The 17,375-nt window shown below is 50.9% G+C and overlaps 1 protein-coding gene across 1 annotated transcript in view; it reads left to right on the plus strand.

Annotated features, from left to right (window-relative positions):
* Positions 1 to 16,461, plus strand: part of LOC124018964 (serine/threonine-protein phosphatase with EF-hands 1-like) — a 31,632-nt gene extending 15,171 nt beyond the window's left edge. The window contains exons 10-18 of the mRNA XM_046334296.1: positions 4,016 to 4,084; positions 8,911 to 9,306; positions 9,383 to 9,454; positions 9,660 to 9,845; positions 11,654 to 11,796; positions 13,787 to 13,893; positions 14,295 to 14,458; positions 14,556 to 14,640; positions 14,778 to 16,461. Coding sequence (XP_046190252.1) covers positions 4,016 to 4,084; positions 8,911 to 9,306; positions 9,383 to 9,454; positions 9,660 to 9,845; positions 11,654 to 11,796; positions 13,787 to 13,893; positions 14,295 to 14,458; positions 14,556 to 14,640; positions 14,778 to 14,977 — 1,422 coding nt within the window. The 3' untranslated portion in view covers positions 14,978 to 16,461. The remainder of the gene's footprint in view (positions 1 to 4,015; positions 4,085 to 8,910; positions 9,307 to 9,382; positions 9,455 to 9,659; positions 9,846 to 11,653; positions 11,797 to 13,786; positions 13,894 to 14,294; positions 14,459 to 14,555; positions 14,641 to 14,777) is intronic.
* Positions 16,462 to 17,375: the final 914 nt, after the last annotated feature.

Consider the following 17,375-nt stretch of genomic DNA (forward strand, 5'->3'; position numbering starts at 1 on the left):
AGGTCCTGTACTGTAGGTCCTGAGTAGTAGGTCCTGTACTGCAGGTCCTGTACGTTAGGTCCTGTACTGTAGGTCCTGTACTGCAGGTCCTGTACAGTAGGTCCTGTACGTTAGGTCCTGGGTAGTAGGTCCTGTACTGTAGGTCCTGTACTGTAGGTCCTGTACGTTAGGTCCTGTACTGTAGGTCCTGTACTGTAGGTCCTGTACTGTAGGTCCTGTATGGTAGTTCCTGGGTAGTAGGTCCTGGGTAGTAGGTCCTGGGTAGTAGGTCCTGGGTAGTAGGTCCTGGGTAGTAGGTCCTGTATGGTAGGTCCTGAGTAGTAGGTCCTGTACTGTAGGTCCTGTACGTTAGGTCCTGTACTGTAGGTCCTGAGTAGTAGGTCCTGTACTGTAGGTCCTGAGTAGTAGGTCCTGTACTGTAGGTCCTGAGTAGTAGGTCCTGTACTGTAGGTCCTGTACGTTAGGTCCTGAGTAGTAGGTCCTGTACTGTAGGTCCTGAGTAGTAGGTCCTGTACGTTAGGTCCTGTACTGTAAGTCCTGTACGTTAGGTCCTGTACTGTAAGTCCTGAGTAGTAGGTCCTGTACTGTAGGTCCTGAGTAGTAGGTCCTGTACTGTAGGTCCTGTACTGTAGGTCCTGAGTAGTAGGTCCTGTACTGTAGGTCCTAAGTAGTAGGTCCTGTACGTTAGGTCCTGTACTGTAGGTCCTGAGTAGTAGGTCCTGAGTAGTAGGTCCTGTACTGTAGGTCCTGTACTGTAGGTCCTGTACTGTAGGTCCTGTACTGTAGGTCCTGTACTGTAGGTCCTGAGTAGTAGGTCCTGTACTGTAGGTCCTGTAAGTTAGGTCCTGTACTGTAGGTCCTGAGTAGTAGGTCCTGTACTGTAGGTCCTGAGTAGTAGGTCCTGAGTAGTAGGTCCTGTACTGTAGGTCCTGTACTGTAGGTCCTGTACTGTAGGTCCTGTACTGTAGGTCCTGTACGTTAGGTCCTGTACGGTAGGTCCTGTACTGTAGGTCCTGTACGTTAGGTCCTGGGTAGTAGGTCCTGTACGGTAGGTCCTGTACTGTAGGTCCTGTACTGTAGGTCCTGTACTGTAGGTCCTGTACGTTAGGTCCTGGGTAGTAGGTCCTGTACTGTAGGTCCTGTACTGTAGGTCCTGTACTGTAGGTCCTGTACTGTAGGTCCTGTACGGTAGGTCCTGTACGGTAGTTCCTGGCTAGTAGGTCCTGGGTAGTAGGTCCTGGGTAGTAGGTCCTGTATGGTAGGTCCTGAGTAGTAGGTCCTGTACTGTAGGTCCTGGGTAGTAGGTCCTGTACGGTAGGTCCTGTACGGTAGGTCCTGTACGGTAGGTCCTGTACGGTAGGTCCTGGGTAGTAGGTCCTGGGTTGTAGGTCCTGGGTAGTAGGTCCTGTATGGTAGGTCCTGGGTAGTAGGTCCTGGGTAGTAGGTCCTGGGTAGTAGGTCCTGGGTAGTAGGTCCTGTACTGTAGATCCTGTTCTGTAGGTCCTGTACGGTAGGTCCTGGGTAGTAGGTCCTGTTCTGTAGGTCCTGTACGGTAGGTCCTGGGTAGTAGGTCCTGTTCTGTAGGTCCTGTACAGTAGGTCCTGGTTAGTAGGTCCTGTTCTGTAGGTCCTGTACGGTAGGTCCTGGGTAGTAGGTCCTGTACGGTAGGTCCTGGGTAGTAGGTCCTGTACGGTAGGTCCTGGGTAGTAGGTCCTGGGTAGTAGGTCCTGGGTTGTAGGTCCTGGGTAGTAGGTCCTGTACTGTAGGTCCTGTTCTGTAGGTCCTGTTCTGTAGGTCCTTTTCTGTAGGTCCTGTACGGTAGGTCCTGGGTAGTAGGTCCTGTTCTGTAGGTCCTGTACAGTAGGTCCTGGGTAGTAGGTCCTGTTCTGTAGGTCCTGTACGGTAGGTCCTGGGTAGTAGGTCCTGTTCTGTAGGTCCTGGGTAGTAGGTCCTGTTCTGTAGGTCCTGTACGGTAGGTCCTGGGTAGTAGGTCCTGTTCTGTCGGTCCTGAGTAGTAGGTCCTGTACTGTAGGTCCTGAGTAGTAGGTCCTGTTCTGTAGGTCCTGTACGTTAGGTCCTGGGTAGTAGGTCCTGTTCTGTAAGTCCTGAGTAGTAGGTCCTGTACTGTAGGTCCTGAGTAGTAGGTCCTGAGTAGTAGGTCCTGTACTGTAGGTCCTGTACTGTAGGTCCTGTACTGTAGGTCCTGAGTAGTAGGTCCTGAGTAGTAGGTCCTGTACTGTAGGTCCTGAGTAGTAGGTCCTGTACGGTAGGTCCTGTACTATAGGTCCTGAGTAGTAGGTCCTGTACTGTAGGTCCTGAGTAGTAGGTAGTAGGTCCTGTACTGTAGGTCCTGAGTAGTAGGTCCTGTACTGTAGGTCCTGAGTAATAGGTCCTGTACTGTAGGTCCTGTACGTTAGGTCCTGAGTAGTAGGTCCTGTACTGTAGGTCCTGAGTAGTAGGTCCTGTACTGTAGGTCCTGTACTGTAGGTCCTGAGTAGTAGGTCCTGTACTGTAGGTCCTGTACGTTAGGTCCTGGGTAGTAGGTCCTGTACGTTAGGTCCTGGGTAGTAGGTCCTGTACGGTAGGTCCTGTACTGTAGGTCCTGTACTGTAGGTCCTGTACGTTAGGTCCTGGGTAGTAGGTCCTGTACTGTAGGTCCTGTACGTTAGGTCCTGAGTAGTAGGTCCTGTACTGTAGGTCCTGTACTGTAGGTCCTGTACTGTAGGTCCTGTACGGTAGGTCCTGGGTAGTAGGTCCTGGGTAGTAGGTCCTGGGTAGTAGGTCCTGTACAGTAGGTCCTGTACAGTAGGTCCTGTTCTGTAGGTCCTGTACGGTAGGTCCTGTACGGTAGGTCCTGTACGGTAGGTCCTGGGTAGTAGGTCCTGGGTAGTAGGTCCTGGGTAGTAGGTCCTGGGTAGTAGGTCCTGTACAGTAGGTCCTGTTCTGTAGGTACTGTACTGTAGGTCCTGTTCTGTAGGTACTGTACTGTAGGTCCTGTACTGTAGGTCCTGTACGGTAGGTCCTGAGTAGTAGGTCCTGTACTGTAGGTCCTGTACGGTAGGTCCTGGGTAGTAGGTCCTGTTCTGTAGGTCCTGTACGGTAGGTCCTGAGTAGTAGGTCCTGTTCTGTAGGTCCTGAGTAGTAGGTCCTGTACGGTAGGTCCTGGGTAGTAGGTCCTGTACGGTAGGTCCTGGGTAGTAGGTCCTGGGTAGTAGGTCCTGTTCTGTAGGTCCTGGGTAGTAGGTCCTGTACGGTAGGTCCTGTACTGTAGGTCCTGTACTGTAGGTCCTGTACTGTAGGTCCTGTTCTGTAGGTCCTAGGTAGTAGGTCCTGGGTAGTAGGTCCTGTTCTGTAGGTCCTGTTCTGTAGGTCCTGGGTAGTAGGTCCTGTTCTGTAGGTCCTGTACTGTAGGTCCTGTACTGTAGGTCCTGTACTGTAGGTCCTGTACTGTAGGTCCTGTTCTGTAGGTCCTGGGTAGTAGGTCCTGTTCTGTAGGTCCTGTTCTGTAGGTCCTGGGTAGTAGGTCCTGGGTAGTAGGTCCTGTTCTGTAGGTCCTGTTCTGTAGGTCCTGGGTAGTAGGTCCTGGGTAGTAGGTCCTGTTCTGTAGGTCCTGGGTAGTACCCTATGAGGAAATGGTCCAGATATCAGAATGTGTAGTTGTTCCATTGAGAGAATCATATGACCTTGTTTTCTGTCAACAAAACAGTCTGCCATTTGGAACAACAAAGATTCATCCTACTGTTCTCTACTGCAATCTACACTGGCTGGGATGAAACTGAAGGACTGTTGCTACTGGCTAGCCGGGCTAGTAGACAACAATTTTTACTGGCTCGGGTCCGAAAGAAGTGCCATGAGATCTTTTAAAATACAAAATATCCTTAACAACAGGGCTAGTTGGACACATTTTTCTACTGACCCGGTCTCAAACGTACTAGCTTCGGGCTCGCAGACCGACATTCAGTCAGTGGGGATTGAAGATAACGGTACTCTCTTTCCTCTGTCTATTCATTGGCAGGTGAAATCTGCCCTGAGGCTTCCTAGGAGGAGTCTGAACCATCTGGAGGTGACTAGGAGCAGTAGTCAGGTCAGTTCCTGATACAGTAGGATGACTAGGAGCAGTAGTCAGGTCAGGTCCTGATACAGTAGGATGGAGGTGACTTGGAGCAGTAGACAGGTCAGTTCCTGATACAGTAGGATGACTAGGAGCAGTAGTCAGGTCAGTTCCTGATACAGTAGGATGACTAGGAGCAGTAGTCAGGTCAGGTCCTGATACAGTAGGATGGAGGTGACTTGGAGCAGTAGACAGGTCAGTTCCTGATACAGTAGGATGACTAGGAGCAGTAGTCAGGTCAGTTCCTGATACAGTAGGATGGAGGTGACTTGGAGCAGTAGACAGGTCAGTTCCTGATACAGTAGGATGACTCGGAGCAGTAGTCAGGTCAGGTCCTGATACAGTAGGATGACTAGGAGCAGTAGTCAGGTCAGTTCCTGATACAGTAGGATGACTAGGAGCAGTAGTCAGGTCAGTTCCTGATACAGTAGGATGACTAGGAGCAGTAGTCAGGTCAGGTCCTGATACAGTAGGATGGAGGTGACTTGGAGCAGTAGACAGGTCAGTTCCTGATACAGTAGGATGACTAGGAGCAGTAGTCAGGTCAGTTCCTGATACAGTAGGATGACTAGGAGCAGTAGACGCGTCAGGTCCTGATACAGTAGGATGGAGGTGACTTGGAGCAGTAGACAGGTCAGTTCCTGATACAGTAGGATGACTAGGAGCAGTAGTCAGGTCAGTTCCTGATACAGTAGGATGGAGGTGACTTGGAGCAGTAGACAGGTCAGTTCCTGATACAGTAGGATGACTCGGAGCAGTAGTCAGGTCAGGTCCTGATACAGTAGGATGACTAGGAGCAGTAGTCAGGTCAGTTCCTGATACAGTAGGATGACTAGGAGCAGTAGACAGGTCAGGTCCTGATACAGTAGGATGACTAGGAGCAGTAGTCAGGTCAGTTCCTGATACAGTAGGATGGAGGTGACTTGGAGCAGTAGACAGGTCAGTTCCTGATACAGTAGGATGACTAGGAGCAGTAGTCAGGTCAGGTCCTGATACAGTAGGATGACTAGGAGCAGTAGACACGTCAGGTCCTGATACAGTAGGATGGAGGTGACTTGGAGCAGTAGACAGGTCACTTCCTGATACAGTAGGATGACTAGGAGCAGTAGTCAGGTCAGTTCCTGATACAGTAGGATGGAGGTGACTTGGAGCAGTAGACAGGTCAGTTCCTGATACAGTAGGATGACTCGGAGCAGTAGTCAGGTCAGGTCCTGATACAGTAGGATGACTAGGAGCAGTAGACAGGTCAGGTCCTGATACAGTAGGATGACTAGGAGCAGTAGACAAGTCAGGTCCTGATACAGTAGGATGACTAGGAGCAGTAGTCAGGTCAGTTCCTGATACAGTAGGATGACTAGGAGCAGTAGTCAGGTCAGTTCCTGATACAGTAGGATGGAGGTGACTTGGAGCAGTAGACAGGTCAGTTCCTGATACAGTAGGATGACTAGGAGCAGTAGTCAGGTCAGGTCCTGATACAGTAGGATGACTAGGAGCAGTAGACAGGTCAGGTCCTGATACAGTAGGATGGAGATGACTAGGAGCAGTAGACAGGTCAGGTCCTGATACAGTAGGATGGAGGTGACTTGGAGCAGTAGTCAGGTCAGGTCCTGATACAGTAGGATGGAGGTGACTTGGAGCAGTAGACAGGTCAGGTCCTGATACAGTAGGATGGAGGTGACTAGGAGCAGTAGACAGGTCAGGTCCTGATACAGTAGGATGGAGGTGACTTGGAGCAGTAGACAGGTCACTTCCTGATATAGTAGGATGACTAGGAGCAGTAGTCAGGTCAGGTCCTGATACAGTAGGATGACTAGGAGCAGTAGTCAGGGCAGGTCCTGATACAGTAGGATGACTAGGAGCAGTAGACAGGTCAGGTCCTGATACAGTAGGATGACTAGGAGCAGTAGTCAGGTCAGGTCCTGAGTAGGATGCTAGGAGCAGTAGTCAGGTCAGGTCCTGATACAGTAGGATGACTTGGAGCAGTAGTCAGGTCAGGTCCTGATACAGTAGGATGACTAGGAGCAGTAGTCAGGTCAGGTCCTGATACAGTAGGATGGAGGTGACTAGGAGCAGTAGTCAGGTCAGGTCCTGATACAGTAGGATGACTAGGAGCAGTAGTCAGGTCAGGTCCTGATACAGTAGGATGGAGGTGACTAGGAGCAGTAGACAGGTCACTTCCTGATACAGTAGGATGACTAGGAGCAGTAGTCAGGTCAGTTCCTGATACAGTAGGATGGAGGTGACTAGGAGCAGTAGACAGGTCAGGTCCTGATACAGTAGGATGGAGGTGACTAGGAGCAGTAGTCAGGTCAGGTCCTGATACAGTAGGATGACTAGGAGCAGTAGTCAGGTCAGTTCCTGATACAGTAGGATGGAGGTGACTAGGAGCAGTAGACAGGGCAGGTCCTGATACAGTAGGATGGAGGTGACTAGGAGCAGTAGTCAGGTCACTTCCTGATACAGTAGGATGGAGGTGACTAGGAGCAGTAGTCAGGTCAGGTCCTGATACAGTACGATGGAGGTGACTAGGAGCAGTAGACAGGTCACGTCCTGATACAGTAGGATAGAGGTGACTAGGAGCAGTAGTCAGGTCAGGTCCTGATACAGTAGGATAGAGGTGACTAGGAGCAGTAGTCAGGTCAGGTCCTGATACAGTAGGGTGGAGGTGACTTGGAGCAGTAGTCAGGTCAGGTCCTGATACAGTAGGATGGAGGTGACTTGGAGCAGTAGACAGGTCAGGTCCTGATACAGTAGGATGACTAGGAGCAGTAGTCAGGTCAGGTCCTGATACAGTAGGATGACTAGGAGCAGTAGACAGGTCAGGTCCTGATACAGTAGGATGACTAAGAGCAGTAGTCAGGTCAGGTCCTGATACAGTAGGATGGAGGTGACTAGGAGCAGTAGACAGGTCAGTTCCTGATACAGTAGGATGACTAGGAGCAGTAGACAGGTCAGGTCCTGATACAGTAGGATGACTAGGAGCAGTAGACAGGTCAGGTCCTGATACAGTAGGATGACTAGGAGCAGTAGACAGGTCAGGTCCTGATACAGTAGGATGGAGGTGACTAGGAGCAGTAGACAGGTCACTTCCTGATACAGTAGGGTGACTAGGAGCAGTAGTCAGGTCAGTTCCTGATACAGTAGGATGGAGGTGACTAGGAGCAGTAGACAGGTCAGGTCCTGATACAGTAGGATGGAGGTGACTAGGAGCAGTAGTCAGGTCAGGTCCTGATACAGTAGGATGACTAGGAGCAGTAGACAGGTCAGGTCCTGATACAGTAGGATGACTAGGAGCAGTAGTCAGGTCAGGTCCTGATACAGTAGGATGGAGGTGACTAGGAGCAGTAGTCAGGTCAGGTCCTGATACAGTAGGATGACTAGGAGCAGTAGACAGGTCAGGTCCTGATACAGTAGGATGACTAAGAGCAGTAGTCAGGTCAGGTCCTGATACAGTAGGATGGAGGTGACTAGGAGCAGTAGACAGGTCAGTTCCTGATACAGTAGGATGACTAGGAGCAGTAGACAGGTCAGGTCCTGATACAGTAGGATGACTAGAAGCAGTAGACAGGTCAGGTCCTGATACAGTAGGATGACTAGGAGCAGTAGACAGGTCAGGTCCTGATACAGTAGGATGGAGGTGACTAGGAGCAGTAGACAGGTCACTTCCTGATACAGTAGGGTGACTAGGAGCAGTAGTCAGGTCAGTTCCTGATACAGTAGGATGGAGGTGACTAGGAGCAGTAGACAGGTCAGGTCCTGATACAGTAGGATGGAGGTGACTAGGAGCAGTAGTCAGGTCAGGTCCTGATACAGTAGGATGACTAGGAGCAGTAGACAGGTCAGGTCCTGATACAGTAGGATGACTAGGAGCAGTAGTCAGGTCAGGTCCTGATACAGTAGGATGGAGGTGACTAGGAGCAGTAGTCAGGTCAGGTCCTGATACAGTAGGATGGAGATGACTAGGAGCAGTAGTCAGGTCAGGTCCTGATACAGTAGGATGGAGGTGACTAGGAGCAGTAGTCAGGTCAGGTCCTGATACAGTAGGATGACTAGGAGCAGTAGTCAGGTCAGGTCCTGATACAGTAGGATGGAGGTGACTTGGAGCAGTAGACAGGTCAGGTCCTGATACAGTAGGATGACTAGGAGCAGTAGTCAGGTCAGGTCCTGATACAGTAGGGTGACTAGGAGCAGTAGACAGGTCAGGTCCTGATACAGTAGGATGACTAGGAGCAGTAGACAGGTCAGGTCCTGATACAGTAGGATGACTAGGAGCAGTAGTCAGGTCAGGTCCTGATACAGTAGGATGGCTAGGAGCAGTAGACAGGTCAGGTCCTGATACAGTAGGATGGAGGTGACTAGGAGCAGTAGACAGGTCAGGTCCTGATACAGTAGGATGACTAGGAGCAGTAGACAGGTCAGGTCCTGATACAGTAGGATGGCTAGGAGCAGTAGACAGGTCAGGTCCTGATACAGTAGGATGGAGGTGACTAGGAGCAGTAGACAGGTCAGGTCCTGATACAGTAGGATGACTAGGAGCAGTAGACAGGTCAGGTCCTGATACAGTAGGATGACTAGGAGCAGTAGTCAGGTCAGGTCCTGATACAGTAGGATGACTAGGAGCAGTAGTCAGGTCAGGTCCTGATACAGTAGGATGACTAGGAGCAGTAGTCAGGTCAGGTCCTGATACAGTAGGATGTTCAGTATTACATTGTGTTATTGTTTTATTTTGTAAATGTGTATTTTATTTTATTATCAGCTGTAAAGTTTACTCTCAGGGATAATAAAGATTCTCTACTCAGGGCCAGACAGAGTGCCCCCGGTGTAGGAGCAGGGGCCAGACTGAGAGCCCCCGGTGTAGGAGCAGGGGCCAGCCAGAGAGCCCCCGGTGTAGGAGCAGGGGCCAGACAGAGAACTCCCGGTGTAGGAGCAGGGGCCAGCCAGAGAGCCCCCGGTGTAGGAGCAGGGGCCAGCCAGAGAGCCCCAGGTGTAGGAGCAGGGGCCAGCCAGAGAGCCCCAGGTGTAGGAGCAGGGGCCAGGACCATGGCAACACCCCCAAGAAGAGACGTCACCTCACCAGACAGGGCAGCTCCTCCTCTTCCTCCTCATCCTCACTGTGCTCCCCCCGGGGGTCGTCCCGCCTCACTCTGTGCCGCTGCCTTTCTCCCAGCATGCTGAGCCCCACCGACAACCTCCAGGTGTTCTTCCTAATGATGATAATAATAATAACAACCAATAATAATAACAGTATTAATAATATTTTATTATTGTTAGGTGCCCTTCCTGGACTCCTTCACCGCCCTCCCCGTCCGTCAGCCACCCAGGGAGGAGTTGGAGTGGAAACAGGTGAGAGCAGAGCGCCACCTACAGGCTGGAGGCCAAACCGTGGTGGTTCGGTGGATCAAGAAGATTACAAAATAGACTTGCAGAATTTGGCTTCCTGCTCTTTTCTCTTCCTAGTAAAGTTGATATATAGTTGAAACATTGTCCAACAGGAAGTTATCCTGCATTCCGGTAGTAGTGACCATTCTGACTGTGTGTCGTGTTGAAGGTAGTAGATTTGCTGTGGAGCGACCCGAAGAGCCAGCCAGGCTGCAGTCCCAACACCTTCAGGGGAGGAGGCAGTTACTTCGGGCCAGACGTGACCAGACGCCTGCTGGAGAGACACGGCATGACTCTGCTGATCAGATCACATGAGTGTAAACAGGAGGGCTACGAACTCTGCCACGACGGACAGGTGATCTGTTAGGCCTGCTTCTAATCTCCAGTGAACAGGACGAGCTCTATAAGATATATGATGGCTAGCAGACAACAGGACTAGCTCTATAAGATATATGATGGCTAGCAGACAACAGGACTAGCTCTATAAGATATATGATGGCTAGCAGACAACATGACTAGCTCTATAAGATATATGATGGCTAGCAGACAACAGGACTAGCTCTATAAGATATATGATGGCTAGCAGACAACAGGTCTAGCTCTATAAGATATATGATGGCTAGCAGACAACAGGACTAGCTCTATAAGATATATGATGGCTAGCAGACAACAGGTCTAGCTCTATAAGATATATGATGGCTAGCAGACAACAGGTCTAGCTCTATAAGATATATGATGGCTAGCAGACAACAGGACTAGCTCTATAAGATATATGATGGCTAGCAGACAACAGGTCTAGCTCTATAAGATATATGATGGCTAGCAGACAACAGGACTAGCTCTATAAGATATATGATGGCTAGCAGACAACAGGACTAGCTCTATAAGATATATGATGGCTAGCAGACAACAGGACTAGCTCTATAAGATATATGATGGCTAGCAGACAACATGACTAGCTCTATAAGATATATGATGGCTAGCAGAAACATGACTAGCTCTATAAGATATATGATGGCTAGCAGACAACAGGACTAGCTCTATAAGATATATGATGGCTAGCAGACAACATGACTAGCTCTATAAGATATATGATGGCTAGCAGACAACATTGCTAGCTCTATAAGATATATGATGGCTAGCAGACAACAGGACTAGCTCTATAAGATATATGATGGCTAGCAGACAACAGGACTAGCTCTATAAGATATATGATGGCTAGCAGACAACATTGCTAGCTCTATAAGATATATGATGGCTAGCAGACAACAGGACGAGCTCTATAAGATATATGATGGCTAGCAGACAACAGGACTAGCTCTATAAGATATATGATGGCTAGCAGACAACAGGACTAGCTCTATAAGATATATGATGGCTAGCAGACAACAGGACTAGCTCTATAAGATATATGATGGCTAGCAGACAACAGGACTAGCTCTATAAGATATATGATGGCTAGCAGACAACAGGACTAGCTCTATAAGATATATGATGGCTAGCAGACAACATGACTAGCTCTATAAGATATATGATGGCTAGCAGACAACATTGCTAGCTCTATAAGATATATGATGGCTAGCAGACAACAGGACTAGCTCTATAAGATATATGATGGCTAGCTCTATAAGATATATGATGGCTAGCAGACAACATTGCTAGCTCTATAAGATATATGATGGCTAGCAGACAACAGGACTAGCTCTATAAGATATATGATGGCTAGCAGACAACATTGCTAGCTCTATAAGATATATGATGGCTAGCAGACAACAGGACGAGCTCTATAAGATATATGATGGCTAGCAGACAACATTGCTAGCTCTATAAGATATATGATGGCTAGCAGACAACAGGACTAGCTCTATAAGATATATGATGGCTAGCAGACAACATTGCTAGCTCTATAAGATATATGATGGCTAGCAGACAACAGGACGAGCTCTATAAGATATATGATGGCTAGCAGACAACAGGACGAGCTCTATAAGATATATGATGGCTAGCAGACAACATGACTAGCTCTATAAGATATATGATGGCTAGCAGACAACATGACTAGCTCTATAAGATATATGATAGTTAATGTGTCTGTGTCTGGGTCCCCCTCCCCCCTCCCCCATGGCTAGTAGACCACCTGACTCTATACGATCTAAGTTTCAGGTGATCACCATTTTCTCTGCGTCTAACTACTATGAGGAAGGTAGTAACCGTGGAGCCTACATTAAACTGGGCAGAGAGCTGGTCCCTCGCTTCTTCCAGTACCAGGTCAGCAGGAATACCAGGAAACTCACCCTGACTCAGAGGTAGGGGCTGGGGTGGAGGTGGAGGTAGGGGCTGGGGTGGAGGTGGAGGTAGGGGCTGGGGTGGAGGTGGAGGTAGGGGCTGGGGTGGAGGTGGAGGTGGAGGTGGAGGTAGGGGCTGGGGTGGAGGTGGAGGTAGGGGCTGGGGTGGAGGTGGAGGTAGGGGCTGGGGTGGAGGTGGAGGTAGGGGCTGGGGTGGAGGTGGAGGTAGGGGCTGGGGTGGAGGTGGGGTAGGGTGGAGGTGGGGTGGAGGTGGAGGTAGGGGCTGGGGTGGAGGTGGAGGTAGGGGCTGGGGTGGAGGTGGAGGTAGGGGCTGGGGTGGAGGTGGAGGTAGGGGCTGGGGTGGAGGTGGAGGTAGGGGCTGGGGTGGAAGTGGAGGTAGGGGCTGGGGTGGAGGTGGAGGTAGGGGCTGGGGTGGAGGTGGAGGTAGGGGCTGGGTTGGAGGTAGGGGCTGGGTTGGAGGTAGGGGCTGGGGTGGAGGTGGAGGTAGGGGCTGGGGTGGAGGTGGGGGTGGAGGTAGGGGCTGGGGTGGAGGTGGAGGTAGGGGCTGGAGGTGGAGGTAGGGGCTGGGGTGGAGGTAGGGACTGGGGTGGAGGTGGAGGTGGAGGTAGGGGCTGGGGTGGAGGTAGAGGCTGAGGTGGAGGTGGGGGTGGGGGTGGAGGTGGAGGTAGGGGCTGGGGTGGAGGTAGGGGCTGGGGTGGAGGTTGAGGTAGGGGCTGGGGTGGAGGTTGAGGTTGAGGTAGGGGCTGGGGTGGAGGTAGGGGCTGGGGTGGAGGTAGGGGCTGGGGTGGAGGTAGGGGCTGGGGTGGAGGTGGAGGTAGGGGTTGGGGTGGAGGTAGGGGCTGGGGTGGAGGTAGGGGCTGGGGTGGAGGTAGGGGCTGGGGTGGAGGTAGGGGCTGGGGTGGAGGTGGAGGTAGGGGTGGAGGTAGGGCCTGGGATGGAGGTGGAGGTAGGGGCTGGGTAGGAGGTGGGAGGTGCGGGTAGGGGCTGGAGGTGGGGGTAGGGGCTGGAGGTGGGGGTAGGGGCTGGAGGTGGAGGTAGGGGTGGAGGTGGAGGTAGGGGTAGGGGCTGGGGTGGAGGTAGGGGGTAGGGGCTGGAGGTGGGGGTAGGGGCTGGAGGTGGAGGTAGGGGCTAGGGTGGAGGTGGTGGAGGTAGGGGCTGTGGTGGAGGTAGAGGTAGGGGGTGGGGTGGAGGTGGAGGTAGGGGCTAAGGTGGAGGTAGGGGCTAAGGTGGAGGTAGGGGCTGGGTGGAGGTAGGAGGTGGAGGTGGAGGCAGGGGTGGAGGTGGAGGTAAGGGCTGGGGTGGAGGTGGAGGTAGAGGGTGGAGGTAGGGGCTGGGGTGGAGATGGAGGTAGGGGCTGGGGTGGAGGTGGAAGTAGGGGCTGGGGTGGAGGTGGAGGTAGGGGCTGGGGTGGAGGTGGAGGTAGGGGCTGGGGTGGAGGTGGAGGTAGGGGCTGGGGTGGAGGTAGGGGCTGGGGTGGAGGTGCAGGTAGGGGCTGGGGTGGAGGTTGAGGTAGGGGCTGGGGTGGAGGTGGAGGTAGGGGCTGGGGTGGAGGTGGAGGTAGGGGCTGGGGTGGAGGTAGGGGCTGGGGTGGAGGTGGAGGTTGGGGTGGAGGTAGGGGCTGAGGTGGAGGTAGGGGCTGGGGTGGAGGTGGAGGTAGGGGCTGGGGTGGAGGTAGGGGCTGGGGTGGAGGTGGAGGTAGGGGCTGGGGTGGAGGTAGGAGGTAGGGGCTGGGGTGGAGGTAGGGGCTGGGGTGGAGGTGGAGGTGGAGGTAGAGGGTGGAGGTAGGGGCTGGGGTGGAGATGGAGGTAGGGGCTGGGGTGGAGGTGGAGGTAGGGGCTGGAGGTGGAGGTAGAAGGTGGAGGTAGAGGGTGGAGGTGGAGGTAGGGGGTGGAGGTGGAGGTAGGGGCTGGGGGATCACGGTTCCTACTGGTCTCTACATACAGAGCGTGACAATGAGTTGATTATCGTGTGTGTGTCCGTCCGTCCGCAGGGTGAATGTGGCAGAGGGTTCGGCTGTAAGGGCTGTACAGGAGAAGCTGTTTTCCCACCGCTCAGAACTCATGGCTGCCTTTCAGCAGTATGACACAAGTAACAGTGGTAAGATATTTTGGCAATAACACCCACACACTGCCTGACAGAGTCAGCTGTTAAAGAACACCCCAAACTCCTATGACAGAGTCATGTTCTGTCAGAGTGTCTGTTGCCACCTGTCAGTGAGTTAGTCTGTCTGTTCCAGGCTGTAAGTGAGTTAACACCTGGAACGCTGCCCATCAGTTGTGTATGACTCTGTCTGCTGGGTCTGTTCCAGGCTGTATCTCTGTCAGTGAGTTAGTCTGTCTGTTCCAGGCTGTTCCTCTGTCAGTGAGTTAGACTGTCTGTTCCAGGCTGTTCCTCTGTCAGTGAGTTAGTCTGTCTGTTCCAGGCTGTATCTCTGTCAGTGAGTTAGACTGTCTGTTCCAGGCTGTATCTCTGTCAGTGAGTTAGACTGTCTGTTCCAGGCTGTATCTCTGTAAGTGAGTGGGCCCTGGTGGTGGAGTCAGTTGTGAGACTGGACCTGCCCTGGAGGACTCTGCGCCCGCGCCTGGCACGGCTGGCACCAGATGGCAGCATCGACTACCAGTCCTGCTTCGAGGACATGGGCCCGGAACAACCCATACCCCAGGTCAGAACCAGGAAGAGACTGATCGATACATTGATTGATTTCATTTGGCAATCAATAAAGCTGCTCCTTTCACAAAATCTCTCTGTGTTTTGTTCAGGTCACTCCAAACTTGGCTAAAACTCTTTACAGGTATCGAACAGACCTTGAGATTATCTTCAACATCATGGACAAAGACCACTCTGGTACACGTTACTCTGATGATGACTATTACAGCTCATACGCCTGCTAGTTCACATCATGCTACATTAACCATTAGCTTGTTAGACAGAAAAGGTTTTTTAGTATTCCTTAGTTTCTCTCACTGTCTCTCCCCATCCAGGTCAGATATCCATTGAGGAGTTTCGTCAGACCTGGCATCTGTTTAGTGCTCACCTAGGTGTGGAGGTGGATGACCGGGCCATAGATGAACTGGCTAAGAGTATAGACTTCAACAAGGATGGTAGCATCGACTTCAACGAGTTCCTAGAGGCCTTCAGGGTGGTGCACAAACTGGATGTTAAGGACCAACAGCAGGGCTGAGAGAAACCTTGTTGTTTGTGCTGAAGACTCACATTAGCTAGCCGGGCAATGACTTGGCTTTAGCTCAGTGAGCCAACACTGGCAGCAGGGCTGAGAGAACTACAAAGATCAGCTGCTAGGTTGATAGAACTACAAAGACCAGCGGCTAGGCTGAGAGAACTACAAAGACCAGCGGCTAGGCTGAGAGAACTACAAAGACCAGCAGCTAGGCTGAGAGAACTACAAAGACCAGCGGCTAGGCTGAGAGAACTACAAAGACCAGCGGCTAGGCTGAGAGAACTACAAAGACCAGCGGCTAGGCTGAGAGAACTACAAAGACCAGCGGCTAGGCTGAGAGAACTACAAAGACCAGCGGCTAGGCTGAGAGAACTACAAAGACCAGCGGCTAGGTTGATAGAAATACAAAGACCAGTGGCTACAAAGACCAGCGGCTAGGCTGAGAGAACTACAAAGACCAGCGGCTAGGCTGAGAGAACTACAAAGACCAGCGGCTAGGTTGATAGAAATACAAAGACCAGTGGCTACAAAGACCAGCGGCTAGGCTGAGAGAACTACAAAGACCAGCAGCTAGGCTGAGAGTACTACAAAATCCAGCAGCAGATTTGAGGGGAGCCATGCTCGCCTTGGCTTTAGCTCTGCAGGCTTAAACAGTCTTGTGGTCAACCATACACTCAGTGTAGCACATGCAGTTGCATGAGTCAGGAATATTGTAGATCTAGGAGATGTGGTCACCCTTCTCCCTGTGGTGTAGAACATGTCTCAGAGGAGAACACACTACTCTCACCAGCTACTGATATGGAGACCGACCAACACACGTGAGGTTTCTACAGACAACTCAGACAAGAGCTCCCCGCGGCACGTCCTAGCTCTGCTCTGCAGACCAACAGCACTTTGCCCCATCTTTTCTAGGTCTGAGACAGAGACCAGACTGCTACATCCTCTCTTCAGGGTCAAAGGTCCAATGCAGACATTTAATTTTTTTAAAATCTCAATATTAAATCATTTCTGGGTAAGTTCCTTACTGCGATTGTTTTTTATTAAAATGGTCAAAAAGAAACTAAAATAGCTTATTTTTAGCAAAGAGCTATTTCTCAAGCAAGAATTGATCTATGACAGTCTGGGAGTGGTCTGAAAAACTGAAAATGATCTGTTATTGGCAGAGAAGTTTCAAACGTCTTTCTTATTGGTCCATTAACTCATTTACTTCCTGGTGATGTCACCAGGCAGGTCAAAACCATCCCACCAGAACAGGCTGAAATGTATTTTTAAACACTTCTTACACTTAAAAGGTCATTTATCGTAATTTATCGTAAATTTGACAGTATTATTCCAATCTCATAAAAGGCAGCGTGTAAAGTAAATGATCTGTTATTGACAGAGAGGTTTCCACGTCTTTGTTATTGGTCCATTAACTCATTTACTTCCTGGTGTAAAGTGTTGATCCCATGTTTCGTGACGCTGAAATAAACAATCCCACAAATGTTCCAAGTTTATTCCTCTCAAATTTTGTGCACAAATTTTTGTTTACACATTTGTTTATAACCCTGTTAGTGAGCATTTCTCCTTTGCCAAGATAATCCATCCACCTGACAGGTGTGGGATATCAAGAAGCTGATTAAACAGCATGATCATTACAAATGTGCACCTTGTGCTTTGGGGGGGGGGGCAATAAAAGGCCACTTTAAAATGTGCAGTTTTGTCACACAACACAGATGTCACAAGTTTCGAGGGAGTGTGTAATTGGCATGCTGACTGCAGGAATGTCCACCAGCGCTGACAGTCCATGATGCTGACATGGAAGTATATTGCCATTTCTCAATAAAAACAGTTGATGGCCGATCCTGGCATATCATGTCAACAAAAGCATGAACAGAATCTGGTTATAATTCATTAGGGGGGGGTGTATTGAACATCCAGCTGTCTCACTACAGAAACAGGAGATAGACTAGTGTCCTGTCCAGGGGATAGACTGTACTGTACATCAAACTGTCTCACTACAGAAACAGGAGATAGACTAGTGTCCTGTCCAGGGGGTGTACTGTACATCCAGCTGTCTCACTACAGAAACAGGAGATAGACTGGTGTCCTGTCCAGGGGGTGTACTGTACATCAAACTGTCTCACTACAGAAACAGGAGATAGACTGGTGTCCTGTCCAGGGGGTGTACTGTACATCAAACTGTCTCACTACAGAAACAGGAGATAGACTGGTGTCCTGTCCAGGGGGTGTACTGTACATCCAGCTGTCTCACTACAGAAACAGGAGATAGACTGGTGTCCTGTCCAGGGGGTGTACTGTATATCCAGCTTTTTACAGAAACAGGAGATAGACTAGTGTCCTGTCCAGGGGGTGTACTGTACATCAAGCTGTCTCACTACAGAAACAGGAGATGGACTAG

Source organism: Oncorhynchus gorbuscha, unplaced genomic scaffold, assembly GCF_021184085.1.
Source record: "Oncorhynchus gorbuscha isolate QuinsamMale2020 ecotype Even-year unplaced genomic scaffold, OgorEven_v1.0 Un_scaffold_592, whole genome shotgun sequence".
NCBI classification, from domain to species: Eukaryota; Metazoa; Chordata; class Actinopteri; order Salmoniformes; family Salmonidae; genus Oncorhynchus; species Oncorhynchus gorbuscha.